Consider the following 20402-nt stretch of genomic DNA (forward strand, 5'->3'; position numbering starts at 1 on the left):
CTTCCTGACACTTGCAAAACATTAACTGATTACACAAAAATATACTAGGTGTTTTTCCTGATCCTACGGATAATGTCTCAGGTCAGCTTCTGCACTTGTGCTCATGAGGAGAACTAGTCAGTACATTCCTGTCATTCCAAAGTACTAGTTAATACTCATCTTCAGATGTGTCCTTTAGAGCTACTTTGTGGTATTCCCTAAAAAGACCACTAATGGAAAACAGCATCTTAGCAGAGGCTAGCACTTAGGAGACTTTCTGGTGGAAAAAATACCCCAAAAAATCCAAAACAAAAAACCCTCAAAGTTATTAATTTCATTAAAGAGGGTAATTTGGCTTTCATCCAAGTAGTTAAAAGACATTATTAAAAGAAAAAAGCTGCAAAGGGAAGAAAAATTGGCAATTTCTAGCAATTTAAATCCAGAGTAATTCTATTGCTTTAATTGCTGTTACATAAAATTTAATTTTGAGAATATTTTGGCTTATTTGTACTTCAGTCTAAGGTACATGTTTTAATACTGTCATTTTAGTCAAGTGTAGTTATTTTAATACTTACAAAGTCCTTCAGGAAAGTTTAAATGGTGAATACATGTTTCCTGGGAAGAAAGATGATGACTTCAATTGTGGTACTATAATGAACCAATTTATAAGAGAATATCAGCATGAAAAAGCACATTGCCTATTCTTCTCATCATATCATATATACATACATTAAGAAGGAACAGCTTAGCTTCTAGAACAGTGTTTTTTTTTCTGCTGATAACTTTGCTATTGGGTGTAGCTGAAGTCTTCCACTTTGAAAAGGCACTAGAGCGAAGAACCTGGTGAGCTACTGCCAGCACTGTGCCTGGAACCTGCCTTGGAAGAGTCACCTCCTGAATGCTCAGGCTTTGGTTGTGTTTTCTGACAGACACAGTGCCTGGGGCGAGGGTGCTGTTGGCAATGTGAATATCCATTCACTAAAGGCAGGATGCTGACAACAGCAATTTTTGGTCCCAAGTTCAGTGCAGTTTGACACCACAGGCTGACATTCAGCTGGGGACCTGAAGCTCCGTCTACTCTTACTGATCTGATAAGTGCCCTTAACAGTGAACTTCAGCGTGAAGGTTTTATTCTCCAACAGTCCTTTTTGATCCCAACTTTTCCAAAAGAAATAGATGTTTCTGATGCATAGAACAGCCAACAAAAGTATCATCAGGAAATTTATTAATGTTACTGCAGAGCTGTTCAATAGGGGTGATAGCTTGTACGAGGGACAAGTGTTTTGAGTGAAGAATAAAATGTAGTACATTTAGATTGATATGTGAGTGCTAGGAGGCTCATATCAGAAACATAAACTACTTTGTTCTCTTATCCATCACATGTATTTAATCTAGGGAGTGTTGCTGCTCACTCTGTTCAGTTAGTAAGTGAAATACAGAGATGAAAAAGAAGAAATCTGTATGTTTTTTCCTGACAACAGTAATGTTAAAGTGTGAACAATTTGGGATGTTCCTGTGAAATCTTGTGATATATGTACATTGTTTTATTTTCCTTCAATTTTTAGTTAGCTTGTTGTGAACAAAAGCTGTTAGCTAAACAAAAATATATTATTATTACACTTGCTGGTTTGCTATCTACAGCAAAGCTGTATTTTAGTCCAGCCTTCCACTGGGAGAAAATAAAGCAAGAGAAAACAACTGAATACATAGACAGAAGTGAAAAAAGTAGAACCAGAATTCATGTTTGTAGCCTTACACTAAGAGATAACTGATTGCACTGTCTAGTTGCACATTTTTAGAATTTTTAATATTTTTTTTCCACTCTAAGTTATTTGGTCCATTACAGCTTTTTTTCCAGACCTGTGTCATGGAGTTTAATGGGATTCCCATTAGGAATCAGAGAATTGTGGGGGTTGGAAGGAACCTCAAGAGATCATTGGGTCCAACCCCCAAAATAAATAAACAATATTTTTAAAAGTTACAGATGTAATAAACATATTCAGGTCACGGTGATATCAGTAACTACTCCTGTACCAAGCAGCTCGCAGGAAACACTTTGTGATTTCATCAGCCGTATTCACTCTCTTCTGACTTAACGTACAAGTATCTTTTATACATCTCAGGTTTCACTGAATCAAATGGATTATAAAGCACATTAGAAAACAGAACAAACTTTCAAAGGGTGTATTTAAGAGGGATTGGTCCATAGTAAACAGATGTAATTATGATTAAGGAAAAAAAGTTTATGGTGGGTGGAGAGAGGGGAGGAAGCCGACACTGGGAAACAATTTCAGCCTTTTTGGAATTTTAAGTCAGTAGTTCTCGGAGCTATTGGTGCCTTTTCCAGCTTGTGCAGTCAGACTAAGCACCTTGTGCATAGCTTGGGGCTGTTTTTTCATGAAAGTACAAAGAAACCCTCTGCAGTTTTTATCTACATCAACAGTCTGAAAATTCTCATTTCCTATCGCTTCCTCTCAATGAAAAATAGTCCTGAACACTGGGAGACCTGCAGTGAAGTAACACTGAAAGTGCATCACCTAAGAACAGATCAAGACTATAGAATGACCTTGGAAGAAAAAACATTCACCATTTATTATACATAAACAAATCTCTATATGAATTGTTAAATTGTAGTTTAGGTGTGGAGGTTAAAACTCTGCCTTTATTAGGGCAGGGAAGAACATTTAAGGTGTGGTGTAGTGTACCTGGATCACCAAATTCAGTTACTGAAATAGAACTATTTAGTAAATATCAATTTGAAAGTCCAGTGGAAGCTTCTGAGACACCATGGGGAAGTGCTGGGATGCTGAGTTAGCCACTTCAGTATTGATTGGCTTCTTGGATGCGTGTTACCATTGCTTCAGTGTATCACCTGTTAATAACTACATTGTGAATAATTTAATTTTTTTTCTCAAATAAGGGATTATGAACGATCTTAAACAGATTAATGAGTTTAATCTTATAATTAATATAATTAATATTAATTATATATACAGCGTGTATTTTTCTTTTGTTAAACGTGCTTACAGTATGTTTTTGGAAATTTGCAGGCATGACACTGAGAGAGTTTGAATTTGTAACCATTATGAAGCCATTGTCTCTACTAAATTTCAGAAGCTGAAGAATTAAAAGGAATTCAGAAAACAAACAGCACTTGGGCATTGCAATCTGACGCCCCAAATTGAAATAGAGATCATTTGTATCTTTACCACATTGCATCTGAAACACTTCACTTCTCTGGAGGACTATGTGTTTTTATATCATGAATATGATCTTTAGCTTCTATAAGCAAAGATGTCATCTCTAATTATTCCTTACAATTTCCAGACAAGCAGTTCATGTCATCCAACACTCATTGGGAGAAATCAGCATTTCAGAGATCTTGATCTTTTAATTCTTGTTTGGTTCAAGCAGAATTTTGTCCCATGTCCTTGTGAAAGATCACTGTTTATTATCAGTCCTGTAGGGACCAGATCCAGCTCTATCAGGATGAGATTATGCTGTGTTGTATTATTATTGCCACTTGTCTGGTCAACTTTGCAATATCTGTGTTGTTTAGGAACCTCCCTGGGTATCCTGTTCCAGTGACCATATGACCACCCTCATGGGATAAAAATGGTCTCTCAATCATGCCACTTCCAAGAAGAGTCTGGCTCCATCTCCTCTCTTCCCTGCAGCAGATACCTGTCTGTGCAGTTGGCTCTCAGCCTCTACTGGTGCACCCCGTGATTGCTCCCCCGGGGCAGGACCCTGAATTTCCCCTTGCTGAGAGCTGGGGCAGGTGCTGTGCTGGCTCTGCTTGGCCTCTCCTGTGGAAACCTGTCCGCTGCTGAGCGTTGTTAATGATTTCTGGTTTCTTAAAAGGCAGCTTCTCGAGTAGGTAGCTCCTGCATTGTAAAACCCCAAATTAGGAAAAATTGGAACAAGAGTTACCTGGAGAACTATATCATCATTCATAGCATGTATTTCTTTTTACTACCAGAGAAGAGCCCTTATCCCAACCATGGTTTTCACTGTAAAAAGAAAATCTAGAATAGATTTCTGCTAGTTACCTTCCTTATTCTTTGTATCATCTGACATTTACTCATCTTGGTTTGAAAGTTCATAGTTACAAATTGAAATATTTTAAAGTAAGCTTTTTTTTTCAATTTTTTTTCTTTGTGCATGTAATTCCTATAAAGCATCTTATGAAAGGAGAAAGGGCAAAGAACAGACTGATGGTACTACCAATAGAACTTTAAAACTACAATGATTTCTGAAATAAAAATGGTTAAGAAATAGCTAAGTGGCCCTCAGACACTTGTCTGTTCCTTGGAAAGGTGACAAGGAAAGGCACCCCATTGACAAACTCGGTGCCCAGGTGGTCAACAGCCTTTTGCCTTCCTTGGGATGAAGGAGGAGACATAGGCAGTTTGGTCGCTTATCTTGTGAAAGCTTCCATATGATGTTTTCTGTGGCTGTAGTTACTTCTTTTGTTTATAAACAGCGAAACACTTGTTTGGTATTCTGAAAGGTGGGTGGAAGGGAGAAGAGTGACTTTATATTCTACATACTTCTTTATATTCTACAAATCCCAACAAATTATCATTTGGAATTTCAGCTCTCTTTAATACATTGCTCTTACTTTTGTTTATCAGTGGGAAGGGGGAGGATTATACTGCTCCTTCCGGCTTCATCTAGCTGAAAAGCAGCTCTCTGATAAGTCTCAGTCAGGTCGCTGCGTTGTACAGCTTCATAGATCAATGTCCTCAGTGATTTATGTCTCGGCGTTGATTCTGGAAAGCTTGCCATTTCCCCAGCGCGGGGTCTGCTTTCAGCTGTTGTTTTCTGTTGGCTATGGGGCCCATAGTGTTTGATCAAAGGGTTCATCATCAGCACACTATTTGTTTGATTTATAGAACAAACTGAATACTTGGAAATAACGGTCAGGGCAGGGTGTCATTTTAGATCTGCAGAAGACTGTTGGTTTCAGCAAACTGGTGACAGTTCAAACCCACGTGAGAGAAGCTTATACAATGTGGGACTTGATTGTAAGTTTCTCATTAATTCTGTGGGAACGGGTTTACAGTGAGCATCATAACCCTAGTTTCTGCTTAATAAAATCTGAATATTTAATATTTCTATTGTCTCTTTGTTGACATAGAACATTAGAGATGCAGATGGGTCTTTACTGTAGAATTCTCCTTGGGCTGCTGTGTTTGCATCCTCTCGTGGTACAGGTGTGTGTCTTGAACTCTTACTGGTCTGGAGAGGCCAAGAACTGGGTTGTTGGGTTGGGGTTTTTTTACCTCTCCAGTTTTCTTCCAGACAATTTCCAAGTTACCTTTTCACAGAAAAGAAAGAAACTTCATTGATCAGCAGAATAGTACTTGCTCTGCCTTTGCTGGAATTCTGACCTGGAGAGTATTTTGCTGTTCAGGTTGAAAACCCAGCCTGCCTTCAATTGTGCAATACGTGAGGCATAAAGCAGAGACTGTTTAGAAGATTCAAAATATGTTCTTTAGTTGAAGTAACACAAGGACAATAGGAATCTAGGGGAAAAAAAGGGACTAAGCTGGTCGGCGAAGTCAATGCAGTCATCAGGGCAACTTGAAGGGAAAATGGTTTAATGGTTCTTTTACACATGCTTGATTGTTGCACCAGTGAGTAGCAGGAAAGAAAAATAAAACCCCGAACACCCCCCCCCCCCAAAAAAAAAAAAACAAAACCAATTACTATATTTGCAGTTTCTTTGTGATCAGGATAGCACTAATGCTGAAAACCTGATGGAGCAGCTCTCTCATTTCTATGTTTTGAGGCTGAGAATGAGGTCTGTGCCTCCACAAATTGTGTAAGAGTATTCAGTGATAGCTTATAAAATTGATTCTTGATTAAAGTTTTAACATAGTAATAGTCAATTTCTGAGCTAATTAATATTTTAAAAAGACACTGTTAGAAATGTGATTCACAGTGCTGATTTTTAATTCAGTTGTGTTTATGGGTTTTAATTAAGATAATGCCTTGCTGTTAACTCTCAAAGAGTTATATTTGCACAGTTATTCATAATTTTATGCTTAGACAGAGTTTGTGTCTGTAGCAGTTACAGGAAATATGACTCACTTCCAGACTAACCCAAAGACGATGAAAGCATGAGCCTTTCTATATAAGAATTATCAAAAAGACACACATACCCCCCCCTCAGTGGTCATTAGAGGACTCCACTAGATTTCTGTTGATCCCCTTTATTTAATGTTTATTTACCTCCCATTTTCCATTCTTCACCTTTTCAATAGTTTGTCATGCTGCATCTGCTTATATAGTTGAAGAACATGATGTAAAGGGCTGCCCACTTTGCCTTGTGCTGAGATGTCAGGTTACTCTCTGAGTTCACTTTTTCCCCCTTACATTTGCTGTGTCCTTTTCAGCAATATTTCACTTTGCCTGCTTGTAGTCTTGATGTCTTGCTTGCTCGCTCTAACTCATTCTCTCTCTCAACACAGAACTTGGACACATAATTAATGGAGTTAGTAGGATTCACCGTTCAGTCCTATGATTTTTATAGACCTCTTGTAAAACTCAGCAGCAATAGTCCACTTGGCAGCATCAGCTAATAACAACCCAATCTGTCTCACTTGTAATACACTGGGGCACTTCTGAAAAATTTGCTGTGTTCTCTCCAGTTCTGTGCTGGTGTGGATCATAAATCAGTATTCAAGTTGTGGCTTGGTACTCAGCCCATTATTTAGTAATTCAAATATTAGCTCTAGATGACGAAAGGTGAAATACATTAGGCATGAACATATGTTAGCTCTTCCTCTATGAGTTGCTTTATATCTCAATTGCTGAATGCTTCCAGTGAAAGCTGTTATGCTCAATTTTCATGGTAACTTCTACAAAAGAAAATGCAGGTTATTTTATTAAAAAGATGATGAGTTCTGCTTTTTAAAAAACTTAAGTAGAGGTAGCAGTTCAATTGTGCGTACACTTTTGCAGAATTGACGTAGCAGCCTGTTTCCTAGACCCTTTATGACTCCACTTATTTCTTACTGTAATCACTCAACTATCTACTTGCTCTGTCTTTTTTTTTTCATTCATACAGAAGGGAGAGTTGAAGACATTTGCATAGTCAACTTCATTTCCACCTGTGAGTAATGACATTTTAAAAAATTGTTTCAGGAAAAGCTGTCAGAAGACAGTAGGAAATGTAAAGAAGGCATGGAAAAAATTCACACACCAGTGGATGAAGATTCAAGGAGTGAAAGCAACAGCACTGAAGAGGAAAAAGAAAAGACAAAATTGCTATTGGAGCGTTTGAAAGCTCTGGAGGTAAGAAGTACAACGGCTTCGCACATAAAAGCCCACCCTGCCCCCTGCCTCATTCACTTATTGGTACCAGTATAAATTTAATCTTTCATGGTTCACCTGTACTTGTGCTACGGGGTATTTTTGTTATGATTCATTTACCATGGATGAGCAGGGAACTTAGAATGACTGAAAGGTTCCCTCCCTAATGTTGGGCATCGGATATCTTCAAAAAGAACTTCATACATTGTTTTAATTCAGTTGAGACCATTTAATAAGAAAGATTGTTTCTACTGATTTTATGTCAATTATTATAGGTGACTTTAAAACTACCAGTGTTGCTTCATTGTAGTTTATTGCTGAGCTTTTAATTGTTGTACAACTTACTTGAAGAGTTAGCTCAGGTCTATTTTCCTGTAAGATTTTGGAAAATCTGTTTCATTATAGCCCACATGGAGAATGGCACACTCTACATTTTGAGTGCATTTCTGGAAAATTAGGACTTGCAAAATAGTGCACCCTGTGGTAATTCCTAACTTGAGGAAAAGTATTAATGTTTTGTTAGGCAAACATGGACAAGGTGCAGGTAAGACTATAACCAGTATATGTATGATCTTGTTTTGTGCTCTTTGATAGAAGCATGGGTTCCAGTGCATATGAAAAAAAAAAAAAAAGTCTCTGCATATCTTAATGTGATTTTGAACGAGTACAAAGGTGCATATTTAACTTACCAGGTGTTTCCTCCATTCTCTTCCATTCAAGCATCAATGTAATGTTATATGTATGGATAAGTGAATCCCTCAGGATGATCTTAGTGGTGCTTTGCTTCTCAGTAAACAAAGACTTCACCATTGGGCATATACATTTTTGGTTAAATGTGAAGGCTCTTTTGCATCATAGTTTGTGTTTTGAGTTGTACTGTGATCAAATGAGAACTCTTTTTATATTCTCGAGGACTTGGTTAAAAGTAAAGCATTAACACTTAAAATCATGTTTGGATCTAAATACAAAATCTGACAGGTATAGGCAGTCTCTGTAATTTGTCTTTGTATTAAAATCTTGGGCTCTGTGTAAAATAAACACTTTTAATATTAATTAACTTGGTAATTGTTCCCTGAGGAAAAAAACCAGCAGGATACTAAATTTTGAAGGCACATAGAACTCTGATATATGTACAGTTTACTGTAATCTGTCACTAGAGAATGACTGGAGGTTCCTTGTGGTCGTTCATTTCCAAATGCACATGCTTTGTGTTTGCTTTGCCTCATTCTTCATCAGTCTGCATGACAGTTGCAGTTCTTTATGTCCTCAGTTGATAGGAAGGTGTTCAATAATGTCACAACCTTTATCAGTTGTGGCAAATTGCCCAGATACATAACATAACATTATGGACAAACAGAATCTGGTTCTGGGAGGTCAGTGAATAGGTCTCCTCATTGATGTCAGTGTTGTGCAGTGGCTTGTTCAAAAACACATAATAGGGACTGCCAATACTTCAGGAATTAATCTACATAAATCGTCTGAGCAGCTATCAAAGTAGAAAGATGAACTGCAGGGCCAACATTAATTGTGGCCCAAGATAATGAAAACAAAGTGTTGTTAATTATGTGTTGTTTAATATTATATATTCTTACACTTGATTTTTCTCTTGAAGACTATAAATTTTAATGTCAAAGGCTGTATGGTTTATTAATTAAGAGCCATACTTTTTTTAACTTACATGCAATTAGCAGTTCTAATCCTTGACTATTTGCAGAGTAATTATTCTAAATATTTTATTAGTCTATATAGAAAGGGAAAAAAATTGCTGTTTGTTAGTTCCAGTGATGTGGGTGTCAGAATCTTTAATCTTGCTTTATATGATTAGAGTTACAGTGTCGTGCACAATTAATGAAATCAGCAAGGCTAATAAAGTAGTTTCTGAAGTTGGTTCTCCATCTGTGCACTGCAAAATCCAAAGACTGCCTGTAAACAGAGTCTAGTAAAAGTAATAGTCAAAATCTGGGACCTAATCTGTTAATGCTGATTAATATAATTTCGTTAATATCAGCACTTCTAAGAAATCTTTAAATATCTCTTCATATTTGTTACTCAAGTGCAGCTCCTGCCAAGATGTAGCCTAGTCTGTTAGAACATTGTAAAATTAGTCCATCTTGCCTTCCTACCATTGCTCTGTTGCTAGTGTGAGCTCTTGAAATGAGTGACCAGATGTATGTATATGTGTATGTGGGTATATAAATGTGTGTTACAGTGCATATCTAGGGACAAGTTTGAGCTAGTGGTGTAAGTTTAGGCTCAGCACGTAAGTTTTTCTGGTTAATAATTTGTCTTGACTGGTCATATTAAACCAAAGAAAGTTGGATCCACCCTAAGTTTCAAGTAAATGAAGTACCAAGAGAGAAAAGCTATTCCCCAGCACTGGGACAAATGGCAGTAGCCAGTACCTAAGCAATAAAATAGATTATTTACCTTCTTTTGAACGTCTCTATGGGAAAAAATTCCTGCTCCAGCATGAAATAAATTGTTTCTTCTCGTCCTGGGGTACTGGCAGGGGGGGTTATGTGGTGAGTGGTAGTTTTCTTCAGGAATTTCTGGCAATATGAGGAAAGCTGTAGTCATATTCAGCTATTGGATATGGACCAACAAATTATCAAATCTAAGTGTAAAATAAAAAAGGTATGAGACTTCATTTTCACAGCAAACTTTAAGTGTCTTTCATATCAGTGGAGTTGGGTTTAACATTTCTTTTTTCTTACACTTGAGTGCTGTCAAATGTATTGCCAAATAATTTCTGTAATACTTTTTGGGTTTTACTAACTTCTGTTTAACCTAGAATTTTCTGTCTGAACAATACAAATCAGTATAATAAAGTGAAAGCTATCATATACATTGATAAGAAATAAATATACATATTCTCCCATTGCTCCCTTTACCTATAATCTTTTAACATCTCTTATCATTTACAGCAAATTCTATTTCCACTCTACTGGCTGATAAATGCCATACGTTTCTAATCAAACGCAGTGGATGACAAATAACAAATGGTTCATACCATCTTGTATCCTATTTTATGTAGTTGAAATTAATTGTGATTTCCAGGATATCAAAAGCTCTTTTGTGCCTTCAGCATTTTTAGTTGGCTGCTCTTGAAATGCCAATTTACTTCAGCAGTTATGATCAAATGCCTTCGAACTCTTACAAAGAAAAAAAAAATTCTCTGATAACTTCTCTGTGCATTTGGAATACTGAAAAAAAAAGAAAGAAAGCAAGAAAGAAATACTAATGAAGTACAGTCAATAACGTATCAACTCCTTGGTGGAATTTCATTTTTTTAATCTGCTTTCATCACTAGAAGAATTGCAATTATTCTATTTTTTTTTTAATGGTAGCCAGAAATGTAGAAAAAATATCATTTATTCTGGACATGCATCAACCCTTGTACAGCACTTTCAGGTCTGTGTAGGTATGTACAGAATTGCAGCAGAACAATGATGTTATATTTCCAAAGTCATATGCATTAAGTTGGAAATTTTTCAGAAAGCTTTAATTTGCTCTCCTGGGCACGTTAGGTATTATATGGAGTCTCACTGTTGGATACTATTCCTTGTTTCCAGCCAGAAGAGTTTACACAATCACAGTGCTCAGATGAAAGCTCTGAGAATATTCTAGATTTGAAAAACAGTGTCTGTAAAGGCCTTAAGACTGTCCCAGGGCTTCGTTATCCCAAATGGAGCTATGGGCTCTCTGCCCCAATTTGACCTTAAATGACTGAAATATGGGCTACCCGAGCACCTGCGTAATTGCAAATGAATTAAACTGATATACTGAGTTAGTGTCAGTCTTAATCTAAACATGTCTGTAAAAGCCATAGTTACTTTGATTTTAAAAATTTAATCAGTGATAAATACTGTGTCAGCTTTGAAGGCTTATTAAAGTCTGTCATTTGCACAGACATTTATGCAGTGAGGGTAATTCAGTATGAATTAACTGTCTAACTCTCTGAAATGTTCCAGCTCTTCTGAACTTCCTTCTTTGCAACTGCAGTAGTGCAACTTTCTTAGAAAGTATTTGCTTTTGGTTGGTGATGAAGAAAGTAAGCTGACTGAGACCGTTCTGGACTAGCTGAGCAAAGAGTACTTCCTGGAGGTTGTTTTGGACAATCCTTTGCTGTGCCAGTAATAAAAAAAGATGCTCTGTAAGATACATAATTCTTTTTTTTGTTTTTTTATGGTGCTTTCACACACTCGGTTCCTCAAGAAGGAAGAGGAGTGTGAGAAGATACTGGATGAAGACTCAAGAAGGGTGGATTCAGTTCCTGTCTCAGCTACAGCTTTCCTATGTCCTCCACAGTCTTTTTAATCTATTTTGTGCTTTGGAATACATCTCTAGCCAGATAAAGAGTCAGAATGTGGCATGAGGTCAATAGCTTGGGAAGCTGTCTGGTTTCCTCTGGCATCTTCCATGTGAATGTATTCTCAGACTCAAAGACATGAAACAACTCAGAGGAGAGGGCTGTGATGCCCTGCCTCAGTCTGGGAAGGTTTATGCAGTTTATGCAGAAAGCACAGAGGGAAACAGGTTACACAAGAGGCAGAATTAAGGTTTTGAGTCTAGATGTATCCATCCAATTCTGAGATGCTGAGTTACCACTCTGTTAGATCTAAACTATAGATCCTAGGTCCACTCTGCAGGAAAAGAGAGTCTGAATTGCCCCAGCAATTTAACCCTCTCTGTGCTGGACTTCTTACCTGCATTTCTGAAGAACCTACAGCCCTTCTTCCCAGAGATCACTGGCAGTCTTTCATGTAAGCAAAGTGCAAGGTGTGCTCCCTCCTGTGAGGCCTGTGAATTGATCTGTGTGGCAGGAGTCAGCATGTACACTGCCACATCTGTGTGCCATGCTTGTTCTGTGACAAATGTCCAGCTCCTATGGGACAGGTAGTCGCTGTGTTTAGGATAGGACATCATTTTGCTAGCACCTGTTCTGTTCCATGACTGTATGTACATGCCTCATTCGACCACATGTGGTCCCATTCCACTCCCATCTGTAGATGAGTCCATGTGCTGTCACCCTGTTATGGGCCATTTGTGAGTTTTGGTTACATGGGGGCAGTTTCCACTCTTCAGAAGAGCTGATTTGCCCACCTTATACTATAATGGTGTACAAGTAATGCCTTGATAAAAATGCATTTACATTAAAAAGAAAGTAAACATTGTGAGCAAGGAAGTGGTTCTCCTGGTTTTCCCTCCCAGAAGTTCTGCAATGAGCACTATTTTCACTGGCTTCAACAAATACTGATTGAAGACTGCCCACAACCTTGCATTTTTCACCAAACAGCAACCCACTGGGGTAGCATTAAATTGTAACCTTGATGTTACCAAATGAAAAGCCTAATTCATGTGTGAAAATCTCATTGCTTGCGGGTGAGTGAGACTCAATGGAAGTTTCAGGAAACTAAGCTGCAGCAGCAGCAGTATCTGCTGGGGAAGAGTCACGAAGCCACTCTAATTTTAATTATAGAATTTTGCCCTCTTGCCCTTTGCAGTTCATCATAGAAAGATGTGTTTTGTTTTAATAAATTGAGCTTTGGGAGAAAACTCACTCAGGATAATAAGCTAAATGTTCAAATATATTAGAAGGGTAATTTCCCTTGTATCATCACCATTAAACAAATGAGGAAGTATGTCAAGTATTTCTCATATTATGTTTTTACTACTCTGCAGAGGAATACAGACGTGGTATCAAGGAACCATAAAAAGATAAAATAGAAATATGAGAGGGTACATATTTCCTTTGATTGGAGTGAGAAGAAATCTTCAAGTGTGGTGCTGGTGGGTTCTGTTTTGCCCTTATGTTAATTTCCCTTTTTTTATTTTCTCATATTCCATGTATTACAATGTAAAATAGTAAGAAAATTAAACAATTATTTTATTTTCCATGCATTCAGGATGCAGGGGCAAAGAGCCAGAGTTTCTGAAAATAATTGTTAGGAAGAACTTTTTGTTTATTGTAAGTCACCTGCTTCACTTTGGCTTCTAGGACATGGGAATCACTTTACCTAGATGCACAGAAAAATCATCAAACTTTTACATATTTTTTAGCAATGTTCTAAATATTTGTAGCAGCCAGTCTTGTTCCAGCCACTGTTACTTAATCTGATCCAGCCAGAAGCCTCTTCTTAGCTCAGTACCTTGGCCATCCACATAACTAGATTCATTATGCTGATTAGTCACCAAAGGCCAACCTACTTAATCCTAATCATTGGATTATTTTACTTTTAAATCTTTTCAGTGGGATACTATTATAATTAGTTTTATGATTTCTTTTTTTAATAGCCAGGGATCAGACGATGACGCAGGGGGAGTCTGGTTTCCAAACTTGTCCAGTGGCTGATAATGAATCAGCATTGAATTGCATCACTGCTTTCAAGAACAGCCCAGTTTATTCCAGCCCTTTGCTGGTAATAATATTGGCAAACAGTTTTAACTTCCCAGTAACTAAGTAAATTTTAAATTAAAACTAAGCAAGTACTTTCAAGCTGAATATATTCTGTAATCTGTTGATGCTTGACCTCTTCTACTGTAGGTCTTCAGTGGCTCAATTGTTTCTTTGAAAGCAAATCTCATGGCTGTCACCTGTTTCCCCTTGCCTTTGTTCTCCTGGGAGCTTTCCTCTTGCCAGGTGTCCTCATCCACTCCTTTAAACACACCTCCTTTCCAGATGTTTGTACCCTCCCTCCTGCCAGTTTATGCCCTCCTGCTGTTCAGATCTTCCACTGGGGCTTTCCCATCCTACATGCTGCCCAGGAGTGCATGAAGCTGCATTCTCCATGGCTGGCACAGAAACCTGAGAGATTTCAGTGGTAGAAGCACCTTATCAGTTGGGATGTTAATAGATATAATATCTTCATATAGAAGATGAAACCTGATAGAAAACTCTGTGCATAGTGATAAGTATTTAAGAGAATGTAATTCTTGTAGACATGTAAAATATTGAGGATCTAAAAGGACTTTATTCTTTTTTCTTCTCCCTTTACATTATTTTTCTAAGCCAGACTAAATTCACGGCAATTTCTTTCTTGGCATGCAGAAATCAAGATGATCTAGTAAGGATATGAATTTACTCAGGGATGTTGAAAATAGCACTGCCTACTCAATGTAGGAAGAGCTGTTCAGATTTGGTTTCTTTGTCATTGCTGTAACCATTGACTGTTATCATTAGAGAGAGAGACTGCTGATCCCCTGTTCCACCAAACAGTTCCGTCTCCTCAAAGAGGAGAGCACCTTAATACAAGTGGGTCTGTACCTAAAGTCATTGCCTCCATGACTGGTTGAAGAGACATGGAGGAGACCACGCATAGCTGCATTTTCCTGACTATTCAGTGCCATGAAAGCTGAAAATACATGGTTTCTAAAATCAGCCATGGTGCCTCCTGGGAATTTAAGTCTGAGTAACAGATGGTATTGTTTTCCTTTCTAACTAAGTCTAGGGAAAAAAAAAGAATATTGAATTGCATCTTCTATGGAGCACCACAGCAGCGGTTCAGAAGTTAAACGTTTTGGGTCACAACACGCTGAGCTTCTGGGTTTTTGGCACATGTTGACAAGGTAAAAACTTTCAGATCAGCTCTCTGCTTTCTGATATGAAATACCCAGGAAACAATAATATGTCAACATTTGGTAATTCATTGAAGAGCTGAACACAGTATGCTCCAAGTAGTGTTCCATTCCTATTAAATTTTAAAACTGTGTTTAATTGTTTTAAGTGTGACTTCATGTTATACCCCATCAACTACCTTTATAAAGGGAATTTTGCTGCATACCAGAATGTTTCTCCTTCAGCCTGCTCATGCAGTCAGTTTAGGTTTTAATGAAAATTCCTAGCTTTCTAGCATCAGATTATTCAGTGCTGTTATCACACAAATCAGTCTATCCAAGTGAGGTACAATGCACACTGGAAAGGCAGAGTGAGCAGGTTATACTGTTCCTGATCTTACATTCTCAAGGTAAAATAACATATAATATCCTTTTCCAGGGCAGTGAATCCAACATCTTTCAGGTGGAAGAAATATTTTTAATATGCAATTTTTAATTCACATTAATATTTAGCCTTGATTTTTTTTTCCTAAATTATGATGTGTGCAATTGTGAAAATTTTAGGTAAACTATAGGATCCTCAAGGTAATATATTGAGGTCTGAAATTTTTACAGAAAGAGTAAGGAGAACAGAGATAAGCTCTTAATGTCCATTTAACACAACCAAATGTATGTATTTATTATAAAAGCAGGTTAAAAATTCTCTTTTTTTCTATGATATAACGAATTCCAGTACAATGGCTCTTTTCTCACAGTTATGTACCACTTGGCTGACATAACAAATGCTCTTTAAATAGTTCAAAGTATTGAATATGGCTACAAGAATAATGATTTGGTGCCAGAAGGTCTGTGAAATAGATGTAGTCAGTGAAGAAAAGGTAAGTCACAGAAGTCAAGGAAAATCGTCTTGGTTTTATTAAACCTGTCAGATTTTCTCTGTCGAAATAAATGTTAACCGTTTTCCGCAGAGAGTCCTTGCTAGGCTGCAGTGAAGGAGTCTGATATTTCAGTCTGACTTTTATAATTTAAATAATGATAGTTTTTCAGTGCCCTTCTCTCCATGTGTAGTGCCTTCTTGCACATAATCAGTGGATAATGTAACTTACCTTTTTTAGCAATCAGGCATGTGGTACAATTGAAAATTCACTTTCCCCACTGAATGAAATGAGATTTTCCAACGGTGTGTTATAGATCTGGGTGCCAGTGTTTATCCCAACACATCTGTCATTTTAGAGGGGGAGGCTCAGTTGGGTTTTTTAAAATAGTTTCTACCAGGTATGCAGTCTGGGCCTGGTTTGCACAAGCGCTTTCCGTGAGCTTTCTCATTGCTCACAGTGGCACTTCTTTCACAGGAAGGATTCTGTGTGACAGAGATTTTAGAATTACACCTTTTATTTTTAATCTACATACTAATATATGCAATTTGGCTGACAGTAATGCCAGTTGTATAGTTCCTAAACTAAATAAGTAGCTGCCGCTCACGTCAAACTAATTTTATTAAGAAAATCCTCCTATTCTGTGGACATTCTCTGCTGGCTGCATAGGAAATCCCAATTAATTTACCTCAGCTGTTAGAGCTGAAGTCCTTACAACTTCTACATGCCAAAATAATTTCTCTCATTTCTCTTTACTGGCCTTGGAAAACGATGAAATGGTAACGAGGTCTGTATGGTGATGCACTTTTTCTTAATTCTTTGTTCATCTTGTAGGAATACAGAATGGGAGGTTATGCTGGGATCCTGAGTGGGTGTAGTTCCGCTCAGATTGCTCGGATTACTGGGGCTGTGCTGACTTGTAGCATGTAAAGGTCTTGGCTCTTGCGTTGGCCATACGTTTAACCACACGTGTGTAATCCATATGATTAACCTGGTCATGAAATTGAATATTCACTGGCTTTATTATGCAGCCACTTTAATAGTCCACAGCAGAAAATACTCAAACGATTACTTTTAAATCTGCTTAATCTGTCATGGTGACAAGCACAGATTTTAAGATTAGTTATAAATATGTAAAGAGAATAGATAAATCAAGTGCAGAATAGCCTGACTTCAGTCCTTTCTGCTTGACACTGATTTTTGCTGATGGATCCTGGTGACTCACTTATTGTATCATTTCAGTTTATCATCAAAACAGCTATACATGGGTACAGTACAACCCTGTATGTATGGACATGGATACTGACATGCATGTATACATGAACATTTGTTTGGTTAGGATCTGTAGTACTGTTAAATGCCACGTCTAAGGAGAGGGGATTTTTTAATAATTGCCTGTGCCTCCAGTGGCAAGTTGCCTTTCCCCATATGGGATCAGGGAGATCCTCCATTCTGTTTCATCTCTGGTTGAACACCTTTCCTCTGCTTCCCACATCAAACAGCTAAAACAGGGTCTCTGCCCCAGGATGGCCTCTGTTCTGCCATTCAGCAGTGTGCAGCTGTCACCCTCCCGTCGAGACCAAGAACTGCCATCTGATCTTTTTAATGTGTGTGCCCATCTTTCCTGTGCAGGTGGGGAAACAGCTAGGTAGCCTGGCAGGGCTCTCCACTTCATCAGGGATATGCAGGCACATAATGCCATCTAGAGGGCAGAGGTTCTTCCCTTCCCACAGGAATACCTGTGATAAGTATCCTGCCTTCCATGGTCACATGTGGTGACACTGCCCATTCCTCTTTGTGATTCATGCATTTTCTTATTCCTCTTCTGGTTAGTACAAACCCATACAAGGCCAAGACTTGGAGAAGAGAAATTCTCAGTAAGTATAACAGTTTCTCTTTACTAAGCCTGCAGATTTCCTTGTCTTCAGTCAGTTCTGGTCAGTTCCTCCAGAATAATCCTTCAGGTTTTAAAATGCTCTGAGTCTTAATGTTTAAGTTCTTCAGGAAAAAGTTCTTTTGAAAAGAGGAAAAAAAAAGTATTCCTAGGTTTGTCATTCAGGTTTTTGGTAAACTGTAAGAAAAAGAGTACTTCTGTTTCTTACTTTGCTAGACAAAGTCCTCTGTAAAGTTGTTGCAGCAGCAGCTTCAGGTAAGATGAAGAAATGGGTCTGAGGGTTGCATATTGTGTAAGACATGCATTTAGATAGAAAGACTTAAATGTTTTTATTATATTGCATCTCTCTGCTGAAAGACTTGGTTAGCATATCTCTTGGCTGAACCAAATCAAGTTTCTCCTTACTTGCCTCCTAAGAGCTTCTTTTTCTTCTTTTAAACCTTACGGAGTTTGCTTCTTTAGACCTTAGACATGGGTCAGAGAAAAGCCTGTTGCCTCCTCCCTCCTAATTTCCTTCAGTCCTATATTGCATTTGAACCTTTTACTTTCACTGCCATTACCAATACTGCCACTCAAGAGAGTTCAGATAGCAGAAACAGTGTAGCTGTATTTTCATTTGAAAAATAGTCACTCTTCTTGAAAACCAAGTTGTTTAGCCCCAGTAGAACAGCACATCATCACCAGCCTGAGCCAGCTTTAGCCAGTCCTCACAGACCTGCTTGGTGTGGGGGTGACATAACTTCACTGCTGAGGAAACAGCTCGTTTCTTCCTCCTGGTGTGGCAGAACATTTTTTTCCATTCCAGTGGCTGCTGCCTTTTATCAAATATAACTATTCATAATTTTACCCAGTTAGATGGGTAAAACCAGGTATTCTTAGTTCATTGGAAAAAAGAACTTGCTAGTATTAGGCAAAACCTGTGTTTTTCACAAAGAAATTGGATAGAAAGAAGAGATGAGAACCTCTGATGTTTTTAAGCTTCTGATTTGCCCTGATAGTGACCTCTGTCAGGCAGGAACATTTCCCAGTTGCAGGCCAATCTGACAGGGCAATAATGTCATCGATCCTAAGTATATATCACATTGCATAGTATTTCATACATTGATTTATTTTTGTTCTTTTCTCTGCATTTTCCCTTTAGGCCAATCGATTAATCACTGATACTGCTCTTGAATAGCAGCTTGGAATAAGATAACAGCAACATTTCCTCGTGTTTCATGCTAGTGTTAGTGTATTTGGCTATCAAAGTTGGACATGTGAAGGTGAGTGCAGTTCTGGTGGCTGCACTTGAGCTGTGCTTTTTGTGAGTTGGACTCATTATGTAGGCCAGAGCTGGACTGTTGGTTGCTGGTGCTGTGCTTTTCATGCCTGGGCTTCTTACTGGAGCACCACTGAAACACATAGGCTTTGGCTTAAATGTGGGTTCCATATGAGACCGTTATTGTCATCCAAAGCCTGTTGCTTTAAGAACTTTTCCAGGTTGCTACATTCTCCCAAAGTGTGTAGTCAGAGGCTTTTCTTGGACCTTGCAGGGATGTAGTTTACTAAGTACAAACAACAAAATCTGAGATAAATTTTATATTCTGAAGAGCATATTTAATAAATAACTGCAAAGTATTTAGTATTGCACAGTAATAATTAATATATAATTAAAATATTTCTTTTCCATGTAGCTGGCTTTAATATGTATGTTTCTGTAGCTTCATAGTTTCTCTTTTTATGAAGTACAAAACTGTAAAATTATCCAACTAAAAAAATGCCTTTGGCACATGTCTGTTATGTAGGGAAAACTCTTCCCAATAATCCTTTTTCTTTACTATTATGGGATATGTTTTTGCCCTAGCAGATGACTTCCGTAGGTCTGTCACTATTACTTTGGGACCTGAAGATACCCTGTTATAATCATATGTCTACCTTAGCAAGCAGTGCAGTGTAACAGGAGCAGATCCTAAGAGCCAAGATGCCTGGGACCTGACACCCACTTTGTATCCATTTTGGGGAGTTTACTTTGACTGAGCTCTAGTTAAACCCAGCAGCAGTTAGAGTTCCTCTTCCAATTCCATGAAAAAGAAACAGTGGGCTGGCCCCAAGGCCACACTGGGTGTGAACTGTAGCCTGGCCAGTGCAATGATCAGAAAGATCACTTGAGAAGGATACTCATTGCTCATCCAAGCCAAAAAGCCAGCACCTGATGTCAGCCAGGACAAGAGAAGAAGTTCCCCATGTTTAGTGAGGATCCTCAGCCCTTTACATTCATTGCTGGAGTGAGCACAGTCTGCAGGGCAGAAAAAATAGATGCAACTCCAAACTGTTGGAGCTTTTAAAAGAGATTGATTTGGGGTCTGAGTTGTTGTTCTTTTGAGCAAAAATACAATTACTCTGCAAATTCACTATTCCACTCTAAAAGATTAAAAATGAAATGAATCAGAACTTCTCATTTAACAAATGTCAGTGCAGAAATCACCGTGCCGCGTGTTGCTGTGTGGCGCGAGGGGCCTTGTTTGCTGCTTGCTGTGCCTATCAGAACAAGAGAGGAACAGTTCAGAGGGCTCAGGAGAAGCAAGGTGGTGTTTGCAAATAGAGTTTCATTTTCACAGAATCACAAGGTTGGAAGAGACCTTAGAAGATCACCAAGTCCAACCGTTTCCATCCCATGCTAACCCATGTCCCTAAGTACCTCATCAACCCTTTTTTTAAACACATCCAGGGATGGTGACTCAACCCCCTCCCTGGGCAGCCTGTTCCAGGCCCTGACAACTCTTTCAGTAAACAGTTTT

General features: G+C 38.2%; 1 protein-coding gene across 1 annotated transcript in view; it reads left to right on the forward strand.

Annotated features, from left to right (window-relative positions):
• The window catches only part of NCKAP5 (NCK associated protein 5), a gene marked incomplete at its 5' end in the record, with an annotated part of 361891 nt that overhangs the window by 230213 nt on the left and 111276 nt on the right, over nucleotides 1-20402 (forward strand). Inside the window, one exon of the mRNA XM_084264849.1 lies at nucleotides 7135-7284. Coding sequence (XP_084120975.1) covers nucleotides 7135-7284 — 150 coding nt within the window. The remainder of the gene's footprint in view (nucleotides 1-7134; nucleotides 7285-20402) is intronic.

This window comes from Gallinula chloropus (assembly GCF_964237585.1).
Source record: "Gallinula chloropus genome assembly, chromosome: 5".
Classification (NCBI taxonomy): Eukaryota; Metazoa; Chordata; class Aves; order Gruiformes; family Rallidae; genus Gallinula; species Gallinula chloropus.